Genomic DNA, 25,274 nt, shown 5'->3' with positions numbered 1-25,274 from the left:
AGAAGAGTGGTCACGTGTGAATGTATTCAGACTGCTTGGTTTTGCTTTGTTGCAGTCAGGCTGCAATGGGAAAACATGTGTGGATGAGAAAGTACTGTCCTCGGGCAGGATCACCTCTCCTTCTCTGTGTCTGTGAAGGACTCAGGTGTAAGCACATGGCTAATGGAAGGGCTCTTCCCTCAGTGGTCTCTGCAGCAACACCTTTCCTTCTGGGAAGCATCTGGGGTTTCTCTGTGCCCACACACAACCCCTGCTGCCTCGAAAAGAGGAGGTCTGCTCTTCCTCCCCTGCCTTTTCTCCCTGCAAGGGGCTTCCCCACCATGATCTCATGGAGATGTAATGGTAATTATCGTCATCTCATGGCTCAGCGGTGTCTGCCTTGAGATGAACCAACTGTATGGCTTTTGATACCTATCCCTGCCCAAGGCACGTGTTTTTGGACACGCACATCTGTGCTACCTGCAGTTTGCTCTCTGCAGACAAACACGAGCTGAATTCTGCTCCCGTTTCTTGGAGGTAAATACATGCAAAACTAGGTAAGAGAACTGGAACACAATTAAATTCCTTATCAGCACATGCACCAGCTTTTGCATGTGTATGCAATGTCTCATTGCAAATTAAAAAAAGAAAGAAAGAAAAAGCAGTAAAAGATGTTGAAAAAAGCAGTTTACTTACCCCCTTTTCATTCTGCTCTGTGTCCTTTTTAGAAAACTATTTTTCAAGGCAATTTTTTTTTTTTTTTTATCTTGAAGTTTTCATAGACTTTCTCCCCACCCCGGCACAAATGTTTAGTGATGGTGAGCCATACAGTTTCTTGAGTTACCCTCTTTATCCTTTTTTTTTTTTTAAAAATCTCTGTGCTCAGCACCTTGCAGGGCTGAAAACTTTTCTGTGTTTAGAGAAACAGCATGGAAATAACAAGGTGTTTTGGGATTATTTTGATTTCTCTTCTAGATTTTTTTTTTTCTTTCCTCTGGTTTCACAGGGCCAGGAGCTTTAGAAATTAGTGTGCTTCAAAACCAGGGCAGACCTGCCACTCCCCCTGCCCCTAGTCATATCTCCTTGCTTCTGCCTGTGCTGCTGTATAAACAAGTAAGGCAGTTTTGAAAGTTAAGGAAAACCTCAGCCCAGCAGCCCAACCATGCTCTGAAGAATCTGGGAGTTTTTCTCCAGCCCAGTTCAGGAGATGAGGATCTCCCTTTGCCTCCTCTGGCTGGAGGTTTCTCGGTGGGAAGATCCTTGCTGGAGTGTGGTGCCTCCTTGCCAGGGGAGCAGCACATGAGCTGATCTCTCTGAACAGGTTAAATAAACAGAACTGTGTTTGGGTTAATTGTCTCTGGTTCTGCTGCTCTCCATTACTGATCTATCTGGGAGCCTGGCCAAGGAGCAGATGCAAGAGACAGCATCATCACCTCCCTTCTTGTCCTCATTGTGTCTGGCTTTATCCTTCTTCTTCTTCTTCTCCCCCCATCCCTTTTTCTTCTTCTTTTTTTTTTTTTCTTTTTTTTTCTTTTTTTTTTTTTTCCCCCTATTTTTTTTTCCTTTGGCTGAGCAAATAGGCCAGATGGCAGTGAGGGGAACAGACAACGAGTGAGCCATGGCATATGGGCAGCCTGTTTAATTTCGACTCCTATTGGGAAGTAGCTTTCAGGGAGATGAGTTACAAGGCAGAAGAGGAGGAGGAGTGTGTGTTGGAGGGGAGGGGCAGGAGGAAGGGGGGACCCTTTTTGGGCTGAAGCAGCCCAGCCGAGGGAGTCTGGGGTGCAGGGGACTGAAGTTCTGGCCACATTCCTGACATGAAGCAGTAAATTAGCTGTTTCCATGTCAGTTTGTTCAGGAAGTCTTGTCAGTTGCAGACGGGAAGGAAAGATGGAGATGTCTGTCCTCAAATAAGGAGGAGAAGGAGGAGGTGTCTCTTATTTCCACCTCAGCCCCCGCTCCCCAGGCAAGCTCCAGCCAGTCTTAGGAGCTGGGATGTGGAGACATTTGCCCAGCTGCAGAAGAGGAATCATGTTGCCCAGGATGATTTTTATTTGTGCATATGATTGTGTATGTTTTGCTAATCCTTTACTGTGAGTATCAAAGTGACATCATCCAGCGTATACTGCTTTGACACAAAAAGCATGACTTTTTAAGTTTTATTACAAAACTAAGTAAAAAGTTGACACAAACCAAAATGAAAGGCAGCTTAATAATAATGTAGTTTACAGCTATTCCCCTTTCTTCTTCCCTTCCTTTTCGGCATTAATTTTTCTCTCTTCTGTTTTGCTTTTTGGATTCAACATGCTAGCTGTCAGCTTCTTGCTATCTATTCACATCGTTCATGCATTTTGGATTTTGCTGACTGAGGCCAAAGTGGGTCTTGCCTTGAATGTGTCTCAATGATTTAGGAACAAAACTAGACTTAGTTGCACTAAACTATATAAATCTGTGAGGCTTCCTGGCTTTATTTGGATCAGCTTGGACTTTGGGAGACAGGTATTGCATCAGAACTTCATTAAAATGTAGTTAAAAATGCCTGTACAGTTTAGAAACTTCAGAAGATTTATTCCTGTTGATGCTCGATGAAGTTTGGGGTTCCTTGGTTTAGGCTCTCAACTCCTTTACCCAAGAGGCATTTAAAAAAATCTCTCATTTTGACCAGCAACATCTGGATTTTTTTCTGTTTGCTCCTCTTTGATGGGAATAAGCATGGAATCCCAATACAGTCATCCCCCGTGTGGACCATTTGGAGCTCTGTGAATATTATCATCATCATCCTGACCGGCAAAGTGGGACTCTGGCTTGACGTGCCCGTGAATGAGATTCAGCTGCGAGCTCCATGCTTGTGCTTGGCAGGGTAGGAAAACTCTACAAACCAATTAGCTCTGGAAATCTCAAACCCTGTTGGCAGGATGTAGACGATCCTGAACCACAGTTGCACTCTACGCCTGCACAAAGAACTTTTTATACAACATTAATTCTGCTGAGAAGTTTTTATTCACCAGAGAGTCTGCGGAGAAATGATTATGCATCGCTGGCTTGGTGGAGCAGAATTTTAACTTCCAGCTGAGGCGTTCCTCCACTGATTAGTTTTAACATGAAATAGAAACACAAGCCTGTGATTTATTGGTGAAATATTTAAGATAGATTGTTAAATTATTCAAATAGCAGAGTTTAAAGCAGAGAAGCACGCAAAAAAATAATGAAAAAAAGCGCAGCTCATCTAAATAAGAGCTCAGTTTTCCTGAGTTTAGAAAATGTACATTTGGACTCACTAGATATCTGAAACAAAAAGTGCTATTCCAGTGCAAAGAAAAATGTATTTTAAAATGAAAGATTTCAACCTTATTATTCTCCCAACAAACTTGCCCTTGAATCTTTCCATCTGATCCTCGCAGACTCTGTTTTATCTGCAGTGCTAGGAATTGTTGCAGCCCTCCATCATTTCCTACCACTCATCTACCACATCTTTGGGCACTCGCCCAGCCTGGCTGCAGTTTTACTCTTTCTATGAATGCTAATTGAGAGGCTTCTTGTCTTACTGTTGATAAACGAGGCGGGGACTTCTCCAGTCTTCTTGCCTAGGGTTTGAAATATCACCTCATCTTGTCTTGCATGTAGAGTTGATCTTCCATCCTACCTTGTCATGCAGAAAAAGCTTGTTGAATCTACTATACCTGTCTTTGTCCAGTTGCCCTCTAGCATCTGTATAACATTTTCACAACATAAAAATAGAACTCTCTTCTCAGAGGAGGAGATAGGGGTCATGCTCATGGTTTCTAAGGACTCCAGAGCTATGTCAAGAGTAGTGTAGTCTAGTGAAGTAAAGGGTGAGTAAAGCATAAGGGTTTTTTTGTGGAGCCTTAATGCTAATTTCCTCAACTTTTGAGAAATAAAATGTGTTGGAATTGATGGATCCTGAGGAAGATTTTTTTGTTTCCAGCTTCTATGCATGTAAGTTTCTCCAAATTTGAGACAGGTTACCAGCTCCCACAACCATATCTTTTCTGAACATAAGAGCAGTGTGACACTTTAAAAGCAAAGGCAATTGGACTTTGACCCATCTTCAGTGAAAACACTTGCGAAATGTGCATCAAAATCCATAGATGGCTTTGAAAAATTCAGCCCTTTCTCTTCATCTACTCCCATTTCAGAACAAAAAAAAAAAAAAAAAAGGCGTTTTTCAAGTCTGACCTCCTCTAGCAAGCACTCTGTCTTGGGCTGTGCAGCTGAGGATAAAACTTGCAAGGTCTGACTCTTTCAAACATGTGGCAGCTGAAAAGAAGATAATCAGGACAGGCAAATCCAAACAGTACTTTTGCAAATGGTATTTATCTTTTTGTGTGTGTGTCTGTCTATATTCTACTTCTCCACCTGCCTTCAAAGGGAAGCTGATAAAAAGGATTTGTTTGGCCTTTTTGTTGCTATAGGGGGAAGGGTGCCATTTGTGTGTGGTGCTACAAGACAGATGCTGCAGGTGAAACTACCCCAGAGGGGGCAATCCTACCCGGAGGGGGCAACTCTTGGGACTGAAGCACTTCTTTTTCTTTTTCTCTTCTTTGTGGGATTGTTGAGCTGTGGGACCTGGTCCTTTATGGCATGTAGGAGCGGGCAAGGGTTTATGGAGCAATCAACTTCATCAGCAGCAGTGGCAGTCGCGTAATACTTCAGCCTTTTGTAGTAGATTTTGTGTGTGTGTGTGTGTGAGCTGAAAGTATAGCCAGGAGGGAAGGGGATTTGAAATGTTAGGCTTTTTTTTTTTTTTTTTTTTTCTTTCCTTGGAAAGAGCCTGTCTGAGTTCCTTTATGCTTTTCAGGCTCAGGGATGAGAGAGAGCGTGCGTATGTGTGAGGGCGTGCGCGCGTCTGTGCCCATACAGTCGCTCAAGTGGGAAAAAACCCCGTTTGCAGTTCACACAGGAGGAATTTCTGATGGAGACAACAGTGCTAAGCAGAAAGGCACATCCTGATCTCTAGCAAGTGAGGGGCACGCTTGCGCACACATGCACACACACATACTCTCCGGGCGCTCTGCATAATACGTGCAAAGCGCTGCCCTTTAATGAACGTAACCTATGGCGGCTGGGATGCAGCCGGCCAGACCTCGCCATTAATAAACTGGGAACATTCTTCTCCTTTTTAGTCCCTTTCAATGCCAGCCCTGCGGTTTGATCTCCCTTGAATGCTGCTCCCCCTCATTTGGGGCTCCAATTCTGAGAAGATTTGGTGCATTGTTTGAGGTCGCAGGATGTCGGATTGATTTCGAAGCTTTTGTATTGACTCCGGGCTCCTGAATGAAGCTGTCATGTGTGTCTGTGGTTGGCTAGCAGGCTGTCCGGCTGCAAGCTGTGCCTTCCTTTGTTGTTTAGGCCTCATTGAGCTGAGGGAAGAGGCTCATTTCAGGGTGATTTACCACCACCCAAACACCAGCTGTCTGTTGTACTGCTGCTTGCCTCCACCTTGGATTCAGTTCTTGTTTCCCTTCATTTCCCCCCTTCTCCTCTCCCACTCTACCACTGTAGGCACTTGGGCACCAGTTCTTCCAAGACGCGTGGATTATCCTGACAGAACAGTATAAAAAAACATAAACACTGAATATGTTGCTCTTCCCAACGTTGTTTATGCACCCGTGGGGATTTTTTAGGGTTCACTGTTGCAGTGCTGTATGCCTGTTTTCTTCTTGGTGAAAAACTGAACTATGGCCCTACAATAAAAAATAATGAAAACACCATGTTCCTCTTGGCTTGTTACTAAGTAGCCCATAGTGGAGAAAAAAGTAATGATTTTATTTAAAAATAACCATTAAGCTCAGTGGCAGGAGAGCAGACTGAATTGCACAGATTGACCGGTGCAGGATCTCGGGGGAGGTGGCTGCAAGTGTGGTCTCCCATCCTGGAAATCTTGGGATATTTTGATGGATGGAGGAGTCAGAGAAGGACATCTTTGCCTCCCCACACACTTTATTCCTGAGCAGGCTCGATCAGTGTGTTTATGTGGGTATCATGCTGGAGAGCTATTTTGGTGGCGTAAGACAGGGGAGGAAGAAAAGGGAAGAGGCTGTGAAGCGCTGCTCAGCTCAGCTTCACAAAGCTCTTTCAGGAAAGTACTTCTCCATGAAAAGCCAGGCTGATTCAGCATCTGAAACGCCGATAAAAGCCTTGGAAGGGTCATGCTGGAAGGTGTGCTATTCCCCAGGTTGCTATGGGCCAAGGCTCAGTTACGCTTTCTGCGCCTCGCATTTTCATCTGTCAGTGGGGGAAATTCTGAGGGTATTGCAAGGCAGGAGAGATGGGGAGAGCACGAACAGCTGAAAGCCAGGCCAGCGAGACCTTCCAGGGGCCAAATGGGGTGGGTTGTGCCAGCTCCGTAGGGGTGAGGCTACTGCCAGTATTTTCTATGGCCGTTGCTCAAAACCGAGGAAGACTGATGGGAACTGAGCAGGTCAGAGACCAGCTGGACCTAACAGCAGCCGCAAGGTGCATGGCATGGTGTTGCTAAGCCGAACCCACCACTTTAGCTGATCTTTCCAGCCACAGACTTGGGAGAGAGGAAGGAAGACGGGATCCCCGGGTTAATCCCAGCCAGCTCCTCTGGAGCACAGAGCCTGGCAGCTCCATGGAGACCCACTGGTGCCATGTGTGTCATGTCTGACTCCTTTAAACGGGGCTGGCAGCTCTGTGCAGGACCACTCTGGACAACGCAGCAGTGCCAGGGCTCGCTGCAGCCTCCGGGGCTGTCCCGACGGCAGCGATTTGTGTGTCCCTCTGCGCCTCCCCCCAGAGCCGCCGGCGTGAAGTGAATTGTGACTGGCCCTCATTTGACTTCTGGGTGACACGGTTTGGTGTTTCGCGACCACAGCCTGTTAAAACTGGCAATTGATCAACTCCTGTCACTCGTGCAGCTGAGATAATTAAGCCTGTTACTATTATTATTTTCCTTCTTTTTCTGCAAACTTTGGTCAACTGCTGGAGCCCGTGGTGCAAGGAGGAGGGTGAGTCCAGCGAGACTCCCTCTAAGAGATGGGACAATGGGACATACGTGCTTTGTCTTAGTGCTCACCGAGGAGCCTTCTTGCTCTTTGCCTTGGGAAGGAGGATGTCTGATGATGGATGAGAGCCAGCAGAAGGCAAAATGAGCTTCTCCATTGGAAATCCTTGCGCCTACCTGCTTCTAAACCAGAGCGTTGCATCAGGAGCAGGCAGCACAGGATCACTGAGCAGCAGCGTATCTGTGAGCTTTTGAGATCACTGTGCTCCTCCCCCATCATGTTACTAAAAGGCCACGAAACATGGAAACAATGCTTCATAAATTAAGACCAAATGTCTGTAGTACCCAGTGAGATGAGGCTCCGCTCTTTCCAGTGTTCACCCCCTCCCCTGTAAGCATCAGATGCTGCTTGGACAAAGGAGGGAAGGATATATTAGGAGGCAACAACCAGAGCAAGATAGCCCCAGCGAGGTGTTTTAATTTCTTAACAAACTCCTTGGGCACTAGAAACTGTAAAATAACATACAGATAAACAAACAAAAACCCACTGACCCTTAGCACTCTGGAGGGCTCTGTTTCAGATCACTGAATAAAAGCTGAAGTTGCATATGCATGTTTAATGTAACACAAGGCGTGTGCTGTGGAAAAGCGTGCTTTCTTCTAATCTGGTTCCAGACAGAAGCATCCAAACAGAAGCCCCTTTCCCTATCCCCACTGAACTGCTTGGTGTATGCGAGGAAACCCCTGAATGACAAGGCCTCCATCTGCTCCTGAACAGAGTTGCGACTGGCTGCAAATGTTGTCCATATGCTTTTTTTTTTTTTTTCCTTTCAATTTAGCTGCCTAATGTTAGACACCTATCCCCAAATTAAGCATCTGCTCGTAATAAGCTTTCCTAAAAAGAGGTGGAGGTAGTAGCTAATTCAGGCAATGCGCATAGGAGAGCTGCATCTGCAGGTGGAAAAGGAGATGGGATTATTCATCCTGTGCATTGCTTTCATCTGCTTTTTCAGCAAATGGAAGAGCCCCTGCATTCTTGTACTCTCAGGGAAAAAGAAAAACCTTTCAAGTTTAGGGTTCATATTCTGCCCCTGCTCTTGATTTTCCAGGTGATTATGGGCAACTTCTTGCAATTTCTCTCTGTTAAATAAAGCTGGTGATACTTCCAGAAGGACAGGAGAACATGACCGTGGTTTGCCATGAGCTCAGGTTGCGTGACAGTATATCCTGGAAGCCAGAGAAAGGTCTAAATGTAGGAGGTTTTCCTTAGTTTGTGGTGTAAAAAGGGCTGGGTATTTTTTCCAACATAATGATTTTGCAGTGGATACTGGGAGAAGTTGTCCATCAGCAAGTCACCTATGGATCGAGTTTTTTAAACACAGGTGTATGTTGCTGCTGTAGGCACCCTAAGGTATCCTGTCTGTCCATCAGCTGCCTTTTAGGAAATGTTTGGGTTTGCCTTAAGTCCTTTTGTATCTCTAACTTGTTTCATATAGTGTTGCGTGTCTAGAAAGTCTCCTTTGGTTAGACGGACAAGTGTCTCCCGGTGCCTCACTTTCCTATCTCTAACTTGATAATTTCATACAATTGCTTTAAATTTTCAATCACTCCTTTCTGGGGAATGGTTTTCAAGTTTAAGAGATTACAGACTAATTTTTGAAGGACTGTAGTAATGGGGCAAGAGTAAAACAGCTTTGATAGATGGGAGTCACAGGCAGAGGATGCCAGTTGGAAGTAGACCCCTTGAAAACCTCGAAGTTTGACAGAATGCAAACTGGGCATTTTGGTTAGGAACAGCTGTAGGTACAACCTTTTCAGTATCTTTTTTTTTTTTTTTTTTTTCCCAGCATCTCTTTTGGAAAGAGGAGCAAAGATAATTTTTGCACATTATCTGACCTTGCTGGGACTTGTGAGATGCTAGGGTCACCAAGTAAGAGATCTCACCACACCTGGCAGGTTGCAGGCTCTTCTGAGGTGACCAGAAGTTTATCTGCCTCTTTGTAATTCCTGCCACTGAGGGTCATCTCTCTGCTGTGCCCTGACATTGAGCAATGGCTGCAATTCCTTTTAATCGTGCACTTTCCCTTCCTCATCATTTAGGGCAGAGCACTTCCACTTGGCTAAACTCATTAACTGCTTTAATGTTGAGGTCTCCTTTTCCATATAAATTCATCCAGCTGAAATCTCGTGACTCTTCATGGCTACAAACGAGCAGATTCTCTCTTTGTTGTCCAGCAGATGCTGAGAATGTTTATTTTTCAGCTGTGCCCAGCAAAAGTCTGAAAAAAGGCAATGTCTTTGTGAGTGTGTCTATGTGAAATCAAGTAATTGCAATGGGTTTGTGGGGACTCAACTGACTGTGTTACTGTTGAGCTCAAAAAGCATTTAGACCAAACCTGGAATCCCAGCCCCTTTCTGCCACGGTGATTTATCAAGACGTCTGGTCTGATAAGCTCCAAAAACACTGTGATGAACAGCTAAAGTGGCTCAAATAATCCTCAGAAAATAACTATGGTAATGTGAGGGACCTTGCTGATCAGATCACGCTTATTCAGTCTGATGGGTTGTCAACGAAAAGAAGGTGTTTGAGCTCAGCTCATTTCCCAAACTGTTGGTTATAGGCAAGAGGATGGTGAGGGGACCCTGTTCCTTTCTAAGTCTCTGTTGGCCCAGCATGTTATTGACGTCGCACTGTCTGCACCAGCAGTGTGGGGTGAGGGTGGGCTGTTGAATTCTTAACAAGGACGTGCCTGTGGTTATATGGACCAGTTGTCCTAATGAGTGCAAGTCACACCTGTAAACTTCATTTCACCAAATAAACTAAAAGCAAGTAAGTACTAACTTGGTAAGGGTGAACAGAAATACTGGTGTATGAACTTTGCTGCAAGTCAGTCCTGTTTGGTAACTGTACTCTGAGCATGATCCTGTTCATGTATGTGTATGAAAACATTGGGTTAAAATAATCTGTTCCTTTTCAGGTTGGTTTGCCCACTGGTTTTCTGTACACCTCGCTTTCCTTCTGTCTGTGTGACATCCCTGATGCTGTGATATTGGCCCTTGGGGAATTCTCCCCAGCAGCTTGGGAGCTACCGCTCTGTGGAAGGGCAAATCACAGCAATGCAGGATGAATCTGCAGGCTCCCCTAATGCCTTTTCTTCCCCTGCTTCTGGTCATAAATACAAGCCTCTTGGACTTCAGTGGTTTAGATTGTGCTGATGTTTTTCTTGCCTTATCTTTTATAGGGAAAAGTCATTGGAGATGCAAAACTGCTCATGACTTGTGGTTGCAGAAAAGGGAAAAATGCTCAAGTGAAAGACTCAGATCAGGTCAGTCAATACATACCTTAACTGGTGGGAATAAAATAATGTGTTAACATCTGGTTGATTTGAACTGTGCTGTTGTATATCTGGGTTCCTGGACACAAACAATCCTTGGTATGACTGACAGTGATACAACATTAATGGTTTTGTATTTGTTATTTCTAGAAAAAACCCCGAGCAAGATCAAGGTTCATTGCGCTAGGACCTGTTAATGCCCTAGCCTGACTTATTCCCATCTGGTTTGTTTATTAATGAATTATGTTTCTTTATAAAAATCCACTCCAGGCAATGCCTTTCTTAAAGAATATTGCACTTCCTTGATGGCTAAATGCATGCAACCTTTGGTCTCATACTGTAGCTGCCTGGATGGATGATAGTTGCAGAGAAACGTGACATTCATGGCAGGCTTTCGTTCTGAAGGGACACGAGCACAAGAACGTTCTTTGTTGAGGTTCCTCATGACAGACATGTAAAAACTTGTCCACAACCTGACGGCCAGGTTTAAATAGTTATTACATGGAATGAATGGCCCCTTATTCTAAATTTGGTCAAATTGACATCAGTGGGAACACCTGTAGGGTTTGGTAATGGCAAGAGAGGTGGACTGCGCTCTGAACGACAGCCAGCTGGTGGTATCTTCCTACCTCCTACCATTTTGCATTTATTTAGACCAGCCAAGTTTGTCCCTGTCAAAATTTTCAGTTATTATGGCTTTCTGGCTTTGTAACTAAAGAGAAGTTTGAATCCAGAGATCATTCTTTCCAAAGATGAATTTGATATGAGCAGAAACATTTTATAAATAATGGGTCATCCAGTATTAAATGTGGTAGAGTGAAGCAGTTCATCTCAAATATTCAATCAGTTTGCTCTCTAATGTAGCTTGTGAACAGCCTGCAACCATGTGTAGACCTGAAGCAGATTCAGACAGTGTCCACAAAACAGCAAAACACAAGGAACTACCAATATTTTACTGATAGGAAAAGAGGTGAATCCTCAGGAGGAAAAATATTTTCATTTACAACATGCATGTTCTTCAGCCCTAATTAATAACGCTATCTCTGAGTTTTGTTTTGTTAATGTCTGAGAAGATCTGAGAACAGATCTATCTATACTGTGGTGGGTTCTGTTGTGAGGAACATTGGTCATGTTTATAAATGCGTTTAGGATTGAGTCTTTCATTGATGTTTTGGTGTTGTTTTTTTTTTTTTTTTTCCTTTAATTAGTATTTTCAAAATAACAAATGCATTGTCATGAGCTATACTATCAGTTCACCATCAAGACAAGGATTCATATTACTTTTCTTCAAAGAATAGCTTCCCATTCTCTCAAATACAAGTTTAATTTTCTCATGTTGAGGTTTTAACACATCAGGAGAAAATTAAATTAGAACTGAAACACTTTTACAGATTTTAGTCTTTTGTATTTTGATGTACTCTGGTTGAATCACTCTTGATTTACAACAAGACTAGAGCAGTGTCAGACCACTTGTAGTAGAGATTAAAAATGAAATGGGAACATCTTGATTGCAGAAGAGTTTTACAAAACACTATCTCTGAGTGTTGGACCTAAAACTCATTGACGACAATGCTTTAATTTTAGAGTAGACAATGGTTTTTGGAGGGGATAGTTTTCGGAGGGGAAGAAGATCCCGTTCTCTTTTATGTTTTCTGGGACAGTGATGACTTATTCTTTGCATCTGGTTACTTTCTGAAATCTGATTTTTCATGTCTAGTGGTGTGTTGACTATCTCAGTAACTCTTTTGTTCTGTAACAGCATAAACTATTGGGCAAGTGATTGCTCCAGAGGCTGTAAAGCTCATTCATCATGCCCCTGGCAGGGTCCTGTCAGTATTTCAGGGGACAGGAGGTGGATGGGGAGGAAACTAGTACAGGAGGGTGGGTGGCAGTGTGGAACATTTGTCTGTGAATGCAGGACTTCAGCTCAGCTTATAAATTATCCCCTGGGCCTTGTAGATAAACACAGACTTCTATGGTGACATCGGCTGGGAAAGGCAAACACTTGCTGACGATTGTAGGCTAATCCTTCAGGACACTAATTGCCAGAAAACCAAGGAAGCATTATTTTAGGAACAGCTTGTTTCGCTTTGTGAAGGGGAAAAACACTGCACTGGATTTAGTTTTGTTTGCAGAACTTTACCCCCTCCTCCCTTGCCCTGTCTCAAATTTTTAAGATTTACCTTCATTATTGTTGGAGGCTTTTTCTTTCTTCTTTTTTGGACTTGTTTTCCTGTGATGCCTCTGTAAAGTTGTGTGAAAATGCAACTTAGTTTTAATTTTCATGAATGTATGCATAAATAGATATGTGGCTTTTTGTACCATTAACTATTTAAAGGTTTGGGACTAACCAGCTAGTTTTTGGCTGAATTTTTTGTGAAATGTGATACTTTGAAAAGATTTTTGTAATTCTTTCAAGTGAATTTGAAAACTTGTATAAAGTTGTAGACACACTGGCCCACCAGTGAAAATTCCCCGATGAACCAAGTCAGGGCCCCATTGCTGAGGATTTAATTTACTGGCATTTCTCCAGTATGCCTCTAGAAGAGAAGGCACCTTAATCTCCTTGACCTGAGATCTGCTTCCCTGGGTCTGGTGTCCAAAGGCACTTATGTGCATGATATTTTCCATGGTGCAAGTCACCAGTACATAAATCCTGTCTCCATCACTGTCAAGGGCAGAAGTAAAAACGAGCTCCCATGGGGATGGGATTTCACAACAGTCACAAGGAACCCAACCTTCGTGTTGGATCTGCAGGAGAGGGACTGGTGGTCTATGTTGTGGGGCCTCCCAGTCCTAATCAAGATGAGGTCTTCCACCTATTGCTAAGCATTGCAATATAAATCCCACAAAAACTTTGAAAACCTCAAAGGGTGAGTTTGGCAGCTGAGTGCACTGAATAACTAGAGTCCATCCTTCACGGATGGTCTTGGTAAAGCTTGGGGTCGGTGAATCAGGATGACTGAGAGGAATCCCCAAATAAGGCCACCTCTTGGCACCAAAACCCCCGTGTCCTTGACTGCCCAGTGGCAGCATTGCCAGTTGTTTGTGTGCTTTGTGGGAGTGAAATTCATCTGTGCTCCAAAACCCAGAAGCAAGTCTCTGCACCACAAACATCCTACTGTAATTGTAAGGTTCATACATGTTCTTCAGAGTGGTTATTAGTTTCCCAGTAATTTATGCCTCCCCATAAATTATTATACTGTTTCTTATTATTTGAGGAGCGTTGTTGCATAAGAATGTCAATCCTGGAATTGGATTTCCTTGTGCTAAGTAGTATATTAACATAAAGCAAGAAAGATGGTTCCTGGGGAGTGATTTCATTTGCGTACTTTCTGAGGAAAGCAAATGTCATTAAAAAACAGGGAAAAGTGTGTGGGTGGACAAATAATGTGCATATTAGAGGTATGCATAAAGTTGAGAACCAGAAGTAGCAGAGCACTCCACATCTCTGCACATGCAGCTCTGACTTCTCAGGGTTTAGTTCTATTTGTTTTCCATTGCTTTTCCCAAAACGTAGGCAACTCATCAATGTTTAATTGCTCTTACCCTTTACTTTTTTTTCTTTGCTTAACTTTTCTGGTGGCTCATGTGAGCTCAAGTTTTGCTGAGAAGTCAGATCCTCCTGTCCTTCCATGTGTTTGTTTTTGGTTTTAATATGACAAATGTATGCCTCCTCTGGAAATGGTATCCATGCTGCAGAGTAATTATTTAGTGAATGGTGGATCCAGCTCATGCTGGCAAGGATCAGATTAATCATTATTAATCATGACCCCTCCGACAGTAACCTCATCCGTTGCCTAAGTGCTGCTCTTTATTAAGAAGTAATAGCTATTAGGGGATGGCTGGGCCACTGCTCTCATTGCACAGGGCTCAGGACTTCTGGCAGGAGGCAGAGGAACTCGGTGCAAAACTAAAAATAGACACACATGGTCCACGTTCCAGAAATGAAATAGGCAGCTTCCCCTGTGGGCTCCTTCGGCCTCATCTGAATGTCCTCCTTTCCCCTGAAGCCTCCTGAGAGTTTGCCTCTTTCCAAAGGTTGAATTCAGTGTTGGGGGTGAAATAATTTGTGATGCTCTTTTATTTGTCTGCTTGATTTTCTTTAATAAACTTAGGTAGCTCCCAGTATAAGCTAATGCACATGCAGTCCTTGCAAGGATAAGATTTTAAGGTCTACTCTAGTGGTTGTAGCAGGTTTCACAGCTCACGAGACTGCAGATGAGATTAGATCTCCGAGACTCCAGTTGTAGCAAGTAGAACCCAAACCAACCACCTGTTTTGAAGATTCCTTGAAAAAACACTGTGCTGTTGAGGTGAGGTGTGCAGCACTGTTCACCTCATGCACAAAGTTGTGAGGAGCCCAGCTTCTCTCTCCCGGTCACTGGAATGGGTATTGCATGCTTGTATATATAGATAGAGAGGGGGTTATATATATATATATATATCTATATCTCAAAATAAATCTCTTTACCCCTTGCATCACCAGAGATCTACTGAGAGTAGACAGTAGTTTAATTTGTAATTATTCTGGTTTTCCTAGCAGTACAGGTTGTTTTTAAGAAGGTGAGTCAGTGCTATCAATGGATGTCATCATTATTTCAGCAAAAACACAATGACTTACTTAAGCATTGGATTGAAACAAATCCCCCCAGTCCCCCCACCTCGCAAAATCAAAATTACTTTTTAAAACATTTTCATTGACTGTATGGAAATCCAGGACAAAACCCTTCAGAAGAGAGCAAAGGAAAGAAAAACGTCTTTTTTCTCCATCTAGCTCTTCGATACCTGGAGGGTAGCAGTAGAAACTTGGAGCAAACCTGCCACATTCTTTTGATCTCTGCCAAAATTGTTGTGGGAGTAATGTTGTTTAATGGTTGAAGGAATTTATTGAAGAATAAAAGTACTAGCAAAGACAAAGGGACCAATACAAATTATCTGGTAAACCACTGTCAAATTTTACATGCTCAGGGCTACTGGTAATTTCCCGTCTTAAAAAAAAAAACAAACCCAAACAAAAAACAAACAAAAAAAAAACCCAACCAAAAAACAGGGGGGGGGGTAGTTTGGAGGGGAGTGAAGGAGGGTAAAAGTATATAAATAAACCCACCTCTTTAAATAGCTAACTGGCCTGGCCTGAACTATGTTGGAGCTAAGTTCCTTTGGCAGCCAACGCTGTAATATCTGTTGAGGATGTAGCAGAGGGCTGAGACCAGGTTTCAGAAAATCTGCCTTGGCTTTGCTGGCACTTGTCAGCAAGAAATGCACCGAAGCACAAAATGAGGGAGTGCAAAGGCTCCCACACTCCATCTGAGCGAGTCTGGTTCACACCCCCACAGTTAATGTTTCTCTCCACTAAAAGAGATAAGAGTAATAAAAATAAATTAAAGCATCGGCTAACTTGGAAATACATGGGTGGAAGAAAGGAAGAGGAGAGAATTGGGGGATTAAAGGTATGCTGTGCACCGTCTCCTGCTCTGAGTTTACGACAGAGTTTGAATCTGTGCTTGAAAAATCATTGCATTCTGAACAGGTTATAAGAAACTAAAGCAAGAATTAAAATACAAAGAGAGAGAATGTTAAATGCCTGAGGTGTCTGGGCAGTAAAGTACCCTCAAAAATATTCTGTTCTTTGAGTAAAGCAGGCTGTGTGATCATACAAGGAACACGGGACTACAGGAATCTCTCCTACATCATCCAGTCCGTTGAGATCTCAGGGACGTGTTACATATAGCACCACTGATAAACTTATCTCTTTTGGCACTGATACCTATTAAAAGCAAACCTTTCTGAAAAAACTCTGCCATTATATTCATCCCACCGATTAATCTTTTACTTTCCAAAATACTTACTTATATAATACTTCTGCACCTTATTCTTGCTGCCATATCAGAGTGTTTTCCCCCACCCTGATATGAGCGCTGGTCTCAGCAAGGTGGACACCTTTGGTTTTCCATTCACCCACCATGATTTCTTGCTGGTGGTGGTGCTGGAAGGGGAAGACAGTTCCATTTCTTGAACCAAAATGCTGCAGAAAGCTGAATCTCAGAAAACTTTAAAAAAATATTTGGAAATATCTTTGTCTCAATGGGATCTGACTGGAGACAAGAGATACTCGAACGAGAGACTCACCATCTGCATTTTCTCTGGACCTCCAAATTTTATACAGCAGTTGCACTTTGGTAATTGCTGAATCTAGTGCTAAACATCTTGTTCCTAGTGGCTGGGAAAACTTTTTGGCTTCATTCATCTGTTGTGTGGAGTTGAAGCAGTTGTGAAATGGAAGTTGGGTGGGTAAGTCCCCATTCTTTGAATTGATGTTATGAAAGAAACTTCCTAATGTAAGCATCCGAACAAAAGAGATTGAGGTTATGGGTGTCCTTTGCAAATTCAGCTGTAATAGGCTTGTGTTGCAGTGGCTTACACCTCCCTTCACACAATGCCATTGTTAAGCTGACATTTCTAATGATGTTTTATAATCACTTATTTCCTTTTCTCACTCATTTTATGAATAGTCTTGTACTCACTTCAAGAGTTTCCCACCTTGTGGTCTCCTCGTACGGTTCATATTAATTTCAGAATGGGTTGGGCTTCCTGTAAAGCATAGAACAGTGTAGACTGAAGTTCAATAGAGCCTTTCCTTTCTACAGGAAGCGGGGGGACCAAAAAACTCATAGTGACCTTTTTTTTTGCAGGAAAGGCTTCAGAAATGGCAGTCAGCAAATTGCCTTTTTTTTTTTTTTTTTTTTTTTTTCTTTTGAGGCAGTTCTGAACACAAGCTTTAGCACAGTGCCATGCCCCTGTACAAGACGTAAAACTTAGGGCTCTGACCTTTTTCAGTGAGTGATGATCCCATGGCATTTTCCCTCCTGAGTTGGAGCATGCAAGTCCTGGTGATGATATTTTGTCCAGGATCTCATTCAGAATATTCTCCCAAATTGACATGACCCGCCACCTTTGGTGGGACACACCATTCTTCATTTACTGCCCTAAATTGCTGTGTACTGCCACCTTGCATTGATGGGTCCTTTGTTCCACCTTGGAGGTAGGTTCATTTTGGTGGTGGATGAAGGGAAGCTGCACAGTTGAAAAGCAATTTGAGAGCCCTCTGAATGAAAAGTGCTTCACACATGAAAAAATTAGTGTTATCAATTGTCATCGTCAGCCTCAAATCCTGAATTTGAAAGGGTCATTTATACTCCTCAAAGGCAAACACGCAGCAGCGTGCTAAAAGAGAACTAAAGCAGCCAAAGAAAATGCTGTCTCATGTCATTTCAGGCTCTGCAATCCCAGGGAGCATTAATAACTATTTTGTTGTTTTCACTGGTCTCTCTACATGGGCAGAGAGGGAAAGAGTCAGAAGAGAGAAGCTGCACTGGGGAGCTGCTCCAAGCAGTCCCATGCCCTCCGTGTTAGCAGCTTACCTGCCGTGAGGAAACTCAACCAGGGCAGGGACAACACGCAGATGAATGAAGAAAAGGCAGAGGTGAAGATTTGGACTTGTCCATTTGATTATGATATAGTAAGGACCATCTTTCCCCATCGCTCTCTGGCGTTCCGGCTGCATCTGCTGCCTTTCCCACTCTGTCTTGTTCCCATTTCCTCTTAGCAGATGCCAGTGTGTGAAGACACCATGGCAGGGTCAGTATCAATCAGCCACCTTTTAGATGACAGATGCCACGTGAATCCAGATCCCGTCTACTCTGAGGTTCACGCAAACTGAACGGCCTGCTCAGAGCTGGTGAGAGCTGAGAGGTGCAAGGAAAGTGCAAAGGCTTTGTGGAGGGTGGCAGATGGAAAGAAGGACCCGCTTGTCGGTTGGAGCGTTGTGCTTGCAACTCTGTGGAGCACTTCACGCCTATCTCAGCATGGGTGCAAAATGCTACACAAGCAGAATAGTGGCAGTTTGCACCCTCCTTTTATTCACATTGTACCCCAGTCAGTGTCAAGACAAGATGAAATTCAGGTCCTAAATCAGAAGGTCATCTCTCTGGAATTGTACCCAATATGGTAGTTCTGCGTTCAGCAAATATTCAGTCATGTCATTTGTTCTTCATGGAAGAAGTAGTGATAGACTGGAGCGATGGGCTGAGGCCATGAGCTTCAATAAGGCCAAATGCCGGGGGCTGCCCTTGGGCCACAACAACCCCCAGCAGGGCTACAGGCCTGGGGAGGAGTGGCTGGAGAGCTGCCGGTCAGAGAGGGACCTGGGGGGTGATTGACAGCCGGCTGAACAGGAGCCAGTAGTGTGCCCAGGGGGCCAAGAAGGCCAATGGCATCCTGGCTTGTGTCAGCACTGGCGTGGCCAGCAGGGACAGGGAAGGGGTCTGAGCCCTGGGCTCGGCACTGGGGAGGCCGCCCCTCGATTCCTATGTTCAGTTTTGGGCCCCTCACCCCAAAAAGGACATAGAGTTACTCAAACATGTCCAGAGAAGGGCAACGGAGCTGGGGCAGGGTCTGGAACACATGTCCTATGAGGAGCGGCTGAGGGAACTGGGGGGTTTAGTCTGGAGAAGAGGAGGCTGAGGGGAGACCTCCTGGCCCTCTGCAACTCCCTGACAGGAGGGTGCAGAGAGGGGGGATGAGCCTCTTTAGCCTAGCAGAAAGCGACAGGACAAGAGGGAATGGCCTCACATTGTGACAGGGAAAGTTCAGACTAGATATTAGGAAGCATTTCTTTCCAGAAGGGGTTGTTGGGCGTAGGAATGGGCTGCCCAGGGAGGTGGTGGAGTCCCCATCCCTGGAGGTGTTCAAGAGTAGGGTCGATTTAGAGCTTAAGGATATGCTGTAGGTGGGGACTGTGCTAGGTGAACGGTTGGACTAGATGATCTCCAGGGTCCTTTCCAACCTAGATGATTCTGTGTGATTCTGTGAAGTATTCAGTTGAATTTTCCAGCAGCTCAGTCAATGACTCTTCCTGATTTTCTCATGGGAGCCTGTTCTGCCGTTGGGTTGACCATACTGATAGGAACATTTTTGTGTTACTCCATCTAAACAGTCTTTTGTTCCTTATATCCTTTTACTCTTTGTATATCTGACATTGTGAGCTTCTTGTTTGTGCATACGAGTCTGGTTTGGTGAGAGACAGTGGCAGCCAAAGATACCTGTGTACCTTGGGTTTAAAGTTTCCTTTTGTAGGTCAAAAATCAGTTTTTAAAACATTACCTCCTGGAAACCTCTCAGAAAGCTTTGTCAAATAAAACTTCTTTGTAGAAGAAAAAAAATCCCTTGTGCAGGGGAGAAATCATTCAAGCTATAGTTTGAAAGTCTTTATAGCAGGTGGAAGAAGTGGTTCAGTGTCTGTGGAGTCAGCTCACAATTCAGAGATGCTGATTCAGCCCCTCAATCCGCCACAGGTTTCCTACACAACCAGATGTATGATTTAATTCCCCCAGGACCTCAGCTCTCTTTATAAAGCAGTGAAAGCAGCATGGATATCCTTCATGTTAAGGACTGGGGAGTACTTGGATATTAGAATGGTGTAGGCCTTGCCCGAGGTAGGTTAACACTGGCTTTAAATATAGCATGGCTCCTACCGGCATCCCGACAGAGGGTTGTGTTATTCTTTTTTTTCATGTTGTATCTTAAAAAGAAACAGACAAAAATCTGATCTAAACTAGGAGAAAAATAAAAGAAAAAAGCCATATGATTCGCTGCAGGACTAAATCCCCTCTACAACTGGTTTGAGCCTGGAGAATATATTCACAGCTGTGTTATAAACCCTCAAAACCAGACAACATAACCTTAACTAACACAACATTACTAAGGCACTGCTGTAATGGGATCATTCTGCTATGGCTCATGGGCACGTTTTAAGTGTCATCAATTCAGTCTACAACTGGAGGCTGTTAAGTGCAAAACCATTTTAGCAACTGCATCTTATGTGCAGGAATGATTGAATATTAATGGCTTTTCTTTTGTTGAGAAAAAATGCGGAGAAGAAAATGAAAAGCCACAGGAAACTTCACTGTGCTTCCTCAGGTAGTGAAATTTGTTTTTGGAGGGCAGCAGGATCAGTCTAGCATCTGAATATGGGTGTAGGCGGCTGGGAAGTAGTCTCTCATTCTCCAGCGCTGCTCTGTTCTACAAACTCAGCCAAGTTATTTCACCTTAGTTTTCCTTCTTAGTCTTATCTCTTCAAGGATGTGAGTTATTTGGCAGAGTAGTTATTTCACTCCATTGTTGGAACAGGTTAGACTCCACCTGCACAACATTGAGCCTAAGCAAGTAGGGAAAAGCTATGAGGGATAAGACCCTGTGTTTTGTCTCAACAAAGGTGCTTGCCCTGACTATTTTGGTAGTTGATGTCAAGCCCTTTAAAAAGAGCTCAAAATGCTTTGCAACTGAGTGGGAAATGTGATTACCTTACCCTGAAGCTGGGGTCAGAAAAGATGATAAAATTAACTTTCCTAACCCCATGTCCTTCTCAATACGCTTTGGTCTTTCACCTTGTGAGGTTGTAGGCATGGGATTATAAGGTGGTGCAAATTTTCCGTTTGGATATGGATACTTGCGTTGTGTTTAGGTGTTATGGGACAAGACTTAGGTAAGTGTCCTGAGGCAGCCTGGGTATCTGTGTAAACAGGGTGGCGAGGACATGTTAGCCACTTTCCACAGACTCTCCATTTCTTGGGTTGCTGCAAGGTTGGAGATCTTGTAGGCTTTTTGCAGGGCACTCAACTTTAGATGACTGTCTGACTGATGTGTTCTTGAGGCATCTATACCTCCCTCCACTGACCTTGTCAGGAACAGAGGCTCTGAGTTGAACCACAGCTATCTTCACAAGGAAGCCAATTGAAATCTTTCTCTCAACAACCTCCCTAGAGGTCAGTGGTTGTACTTATAAAACAAGGGAATGATTCTTGATGAATAACAGCCTGCAAAGCTTTTATATTCTCTTTTTATCATTATCAAATCATGCTGAAGAGGCTGCAAGGCGAAGAAACTCTCAAGCTTCATTTTTGAGAAGCTGCTAAGATGAACGCAGGGTATTTCGAAATCAATACTGAAGCTTGTATTCCAAAGAGCAAATGGGAGAGTCATTATAAGCTGCTTTACTTCTCATCTCTAATTCCCCATATTCATAACTTAAGCCCTGTCATTTGGATTTATCCTCTGTGGGCTGCAGTGACATCAGGAAAAGTCCTTCTTTTTAATTCCATGGCAAAAAAAAAACCAAAAAACCAAACGCTGCAGGGTAGAATCATATCCCCACAGAAGTTTAGGGCTTAAACGTTTCATGTTGGGCACATGACAGATTTTGCTGTCTTCTCCCTCTCCTGTTTGTCCCCCTCCTCCCTCCTCTGCTGTTATACATCAATCATCCTCTTTCCTAGAGGTTAGGATACAAACAGTGTAATCCCAGAGAGAGAAGATACTGATACAGCCAATCCTGCACATGGCTATTGTTCTGTCCTTGGAGATGCCATTGCTAAATCTATTGATAGGCTTTTACTGGTGGGAGTGTTTCAGCTAGACTGGAGAAAGCCATAGGGTTGGTAGTCTAAGAACCCACCTTTGCCATCACTGGGTGATCTGTTCTATCTCCATCCCCTTCTATTTTAAGTGGTTTTCTAAACTTCTCTTTATTACTTCTTGGTTAGTCTTATCTTGGCACTTAGAGCATCATAAATACAGTTTCCTCCCTGGCAATGTTTTTAATTATGACCTGGAAATGAACCTTAGCCTTGACTCAGCCAACCCAACTCAACTATTCATAACACATAAAGGATTGGTGTTTAATTAACTAATGACTTTAAAATAAGAAAGACTTCCTGTATAGGCCATTTTTGAGAGAAAATACCACAACCCCAAATGCTCTTCTGTTAAGCAGCCTTCAGAAGAGATTTTTGGGTTTGTTGGGATTTTTTTCTGGTTTGGAAGCCATGAATGTGTTTAGAGGAGGTGGTATTACTCACCTCCAGAAAAATCCCACAACAGTATATTCAGGAGAAGCTGATGAACAACAGTTGACTTCTGGCAAGTCCAGGCAGTGACAGCTTGTTCCAGCAGCACCATCTCCTTACTCCTGTGTTTATACTGAACCAGACTTGAGATCACATGATATTCTGCTGGCAAGTTTGGGAATGAACTTTGGTGGGAACTCAGTACTTTCTGTCATCTGCTAAGCCCTTATTAAACCCCACTATTACATTTTCTAACTCCCCTCTGGACTTTGAATTACACTGCAATGAACATAACACACGTGAGTAAGAGCTTAAGGTCTTGCTCACTTGGGTGGTCCCATTAAAAAGACCAGGTTTGCTGTCTTGGCTGCAGAGCCATTCCAAACATTGCTGCTATTTTTCTTCCCCCAGCATTTCTCACCTGCCTTTTTAAAAAAAAAAAAAAAAAAAAAAAATCTCTTTTTTTTCCATGCACAATCTATTAATATGTGTTTTAACCAGTTAACTTTGGAACCAAAATATTAACTGCATAGGAGGCAGCTTTTCTGAAGGTTCATAAAATATGTATTGGAGCTGGGAATATAAAATGCTCCCATTTTGCAGCAGACAAAATGTATAAAGTGCTGAGTGAAAATTGAGAGGGACCCAACTTAAACCTTTGAAAATCACTGCCAGTTCCAGTGTGCTGTATTTATGTTGACTTGGAAGGCTCAATCCAGTCCAGATGAGGTCATTTGGTTGGGAGAACACATGTCCACGCAGAGCTGGGAGGGAGGGAAGCCTGCAGGATGCTTCGGTTCCGAGGTGTTGAGCTGCCAGGGAGCGGTGGTGGGAGCCGGGCGGGCAGCCTGTCAATGTGTTGATCCTGGCATCAGGGCATAACGCTGGGCTGGAGGTGTTGTAATGTTTAAGTTGATTTCTTTAAGGCAGGCGGGACAGTGTAGCTTTTGTATCCTCAGCTGTTTGCTGGGTACAGTAAGTGGAGGCAAAGCTTGACGTGCTCTAGGAATCCAGGGATGGGAGAATATGTTTATGTAGGGGTGTCTGTAGTTACTAATTCATATGGCTTCAGACAGCACAGAGCCCGTTATTTTGTTTGCACAGCTCTATCTTTCAGCTTGTCATCTTTAACCCTTGCCCTCTCAGCACCTGATACCTGCTCAGCACCATTTTACTTTCTCCTCCCACTGCTCCTGCATATTCCTTTACTCCTCTCATCAACAAGATTAATAGCTCAGCCATTTGTCTCTATGAAATTTCACTTTACTCTCCTGGAGCTCCATCTCCATTGCTCTCTGCTCCATCCCAGCAGGTGGGAAAGGCTCCTGTGCCCTTCCCAAGAAGCCCCATCCTCCCTGCTTCCCCCTCCCCACCTCCCTGCCAGCAGCCTGTTTGCCAACACTTTGCACGAGGAAGCTGCCTCTATAAAAATAAACCATGCTGAAATCTGAGAGACAGAAACCACGCCAACCTCACACTTCATTATTGGTAATAGCAACCTATTTGATTTCCATTTGCAAACAGTAGCCTGCATATGTTCCTCGCCATGTAGCCCATCTCCCTGTGCCTTTTTTTGGTGCAAATTCTGGTTCCCTGTGCTTGGTGCTTAGTCTGTTTGTAGTTTTCTTGCTTTGAGCCACAGACACCCCGGCTTCTCAGTTAAAGTGTGGAAAAAGCCTGTTAAATCACTGGCTTAACTGACTGGTTAATCACCACCAACACAAGGTTGCCATCTGCAATGGGCTCAAGCCTCTTCTCCCACGTCTTCTAACTTTATAAGATTTGCTCCTCACAGATGGCTTTTATTGCTGATTTACACCAGAGAAAGCCAGCAAACTGGCATTTCCTTTTCTTATTCCCACCGTACACTGCCACACGGGCATTGCTTGGGGTCAGCTGGCCATGTGGACACCGCACTCCACCTCCAGCACAGCCTGGCTGTTATGGCATAAGCCTGGGCTGAGGATTTGGGATGAAACTTGATTTTTCAGATGTCGTTAAAGAAAAGAAAAGAAAAGAAAAAAGAAAAGAAAAGAAAAGAAAAGAAAAGAGAAAAGAAAAGAAAAGAAAAGAAAAGAAAAGAAAAGAAAAGAAAAGAAAAGAAAAGAAAAGAAAAGAAAAAAGAAAAGAAAAGAAAAGAAAAGAAAAGAAAAGAAAAGAAAAGAAAAGAAAAGAAAAGAAAAGAAAAGAAAAGAAAAGAAAAGAAAAGAGAAGAGAAGAGAAGAGAAGAGAAGAGAAGAGAAGAGAAGAGAAGAGAAGAGAAGAGAAGAGAAGAGAAGAGAAGAGAAGAGAAGAGAAGAGAAGAGAGAAAAGAAAAGAAAAGAAAAGAAAAGAAAAGAAAAGAAAAGAAAAGAAAAGAAAAGAAAAGAAAAGAAAAGAAAAGAAAAGAAAAGAAAAGAAAAGAAAAGAAAAGAAAAGAAAAGAAAAGAAAAGAAAAAAGAGAAAAATTATGAAGGCAGAGAAGTAAGATAAACCAAGCTTCATATCAGGAGAGTGAACATTGCTGCCCTCAAAGCCCACATGAGCTGCGGGTGCGTGTCTCCATCGCACACAGGGATGGGTCTCTCAACTGGGTCCCACAAGAGGAGGCAGCAGTGAGGGGCCCCCAGGAGAGCTGGAGGAGGGTGGACGCACCGAGGGCCTGAGGAGGAGCTGCCTGTATTGACTTTCACTCGATTTACTGGAGCAATTGAGTTTGTCAGTGAAATGCGAGACCGGCTCAATCAGCTGTCACACTGAGACACTCCTGTCACTACTGTCAATAGCGTCGAGTTTCTGATCCTTTCTCAGATTAGCTCTGTGCCAGAACATCAAATGAAAAGCTGTTTGGGGCACGGGGAGGGGAGAAACTCTAAGCAGTTACCTAGGAATCGGTTTACAGACTTCAAAGCACTGTCAGGTTTATTCTGATGGCCTATAGCAACGTGCGGGGAGCAGTAATGCATTTGGAGTGTAATGTAGCCTCTCCTCTTCAGCCCCGCGTTCGCTCACGGACCATGAGGCAGGGATGGGAGAAGAATAGAGGCATCTCTGCTGGTGAACCCAAATGGCATGCAAATGGCCTGC

At 43.6% G+C, this 25,274-nt stretch overlaps 1 protein-coding gene across 2 annotated transcripts in view; it reads left to right on the top strand.

Annotated features, from left to right (window-relative positions):
* The window catches only part of SETBP1 (SET binding protein 1), a 264,896-nt gene that overhangs the window by 40,646 nt on the left and 198,976 nt on the right, over nt 1-25,274 (top strand). For both annotated transcript variants that reach the window (XM_074931316.1, XM_074931315.1), the window contains exon 3: nt 10,210-10,293. In XM_074931316.1, coding sequence (XP_074787417.1) covers nt 10,210-10,293 — 84 coding nt within the window. The remainder of the gene's footprint in view (nt 1-10,209; nt 10,294-25,274) is intronic.

The sequence above is a fragment of the Athene noctua genome, chromosome Z, assembly GCF_965140245.1.
Source record: "Athene noctua chromosome Z, bAthNoc1.hap1.1, whole genome shotgun sequence".
NCBI lineage: Eukaryota > Metazoa > Chordata > Aves > Strigiformes > Strigidae > Athene > Athene noctua.
Note: the sequence above shows the minus strand (reverse complement) of the source record. Positions and strands in the feature narration are given on the sequence as shown.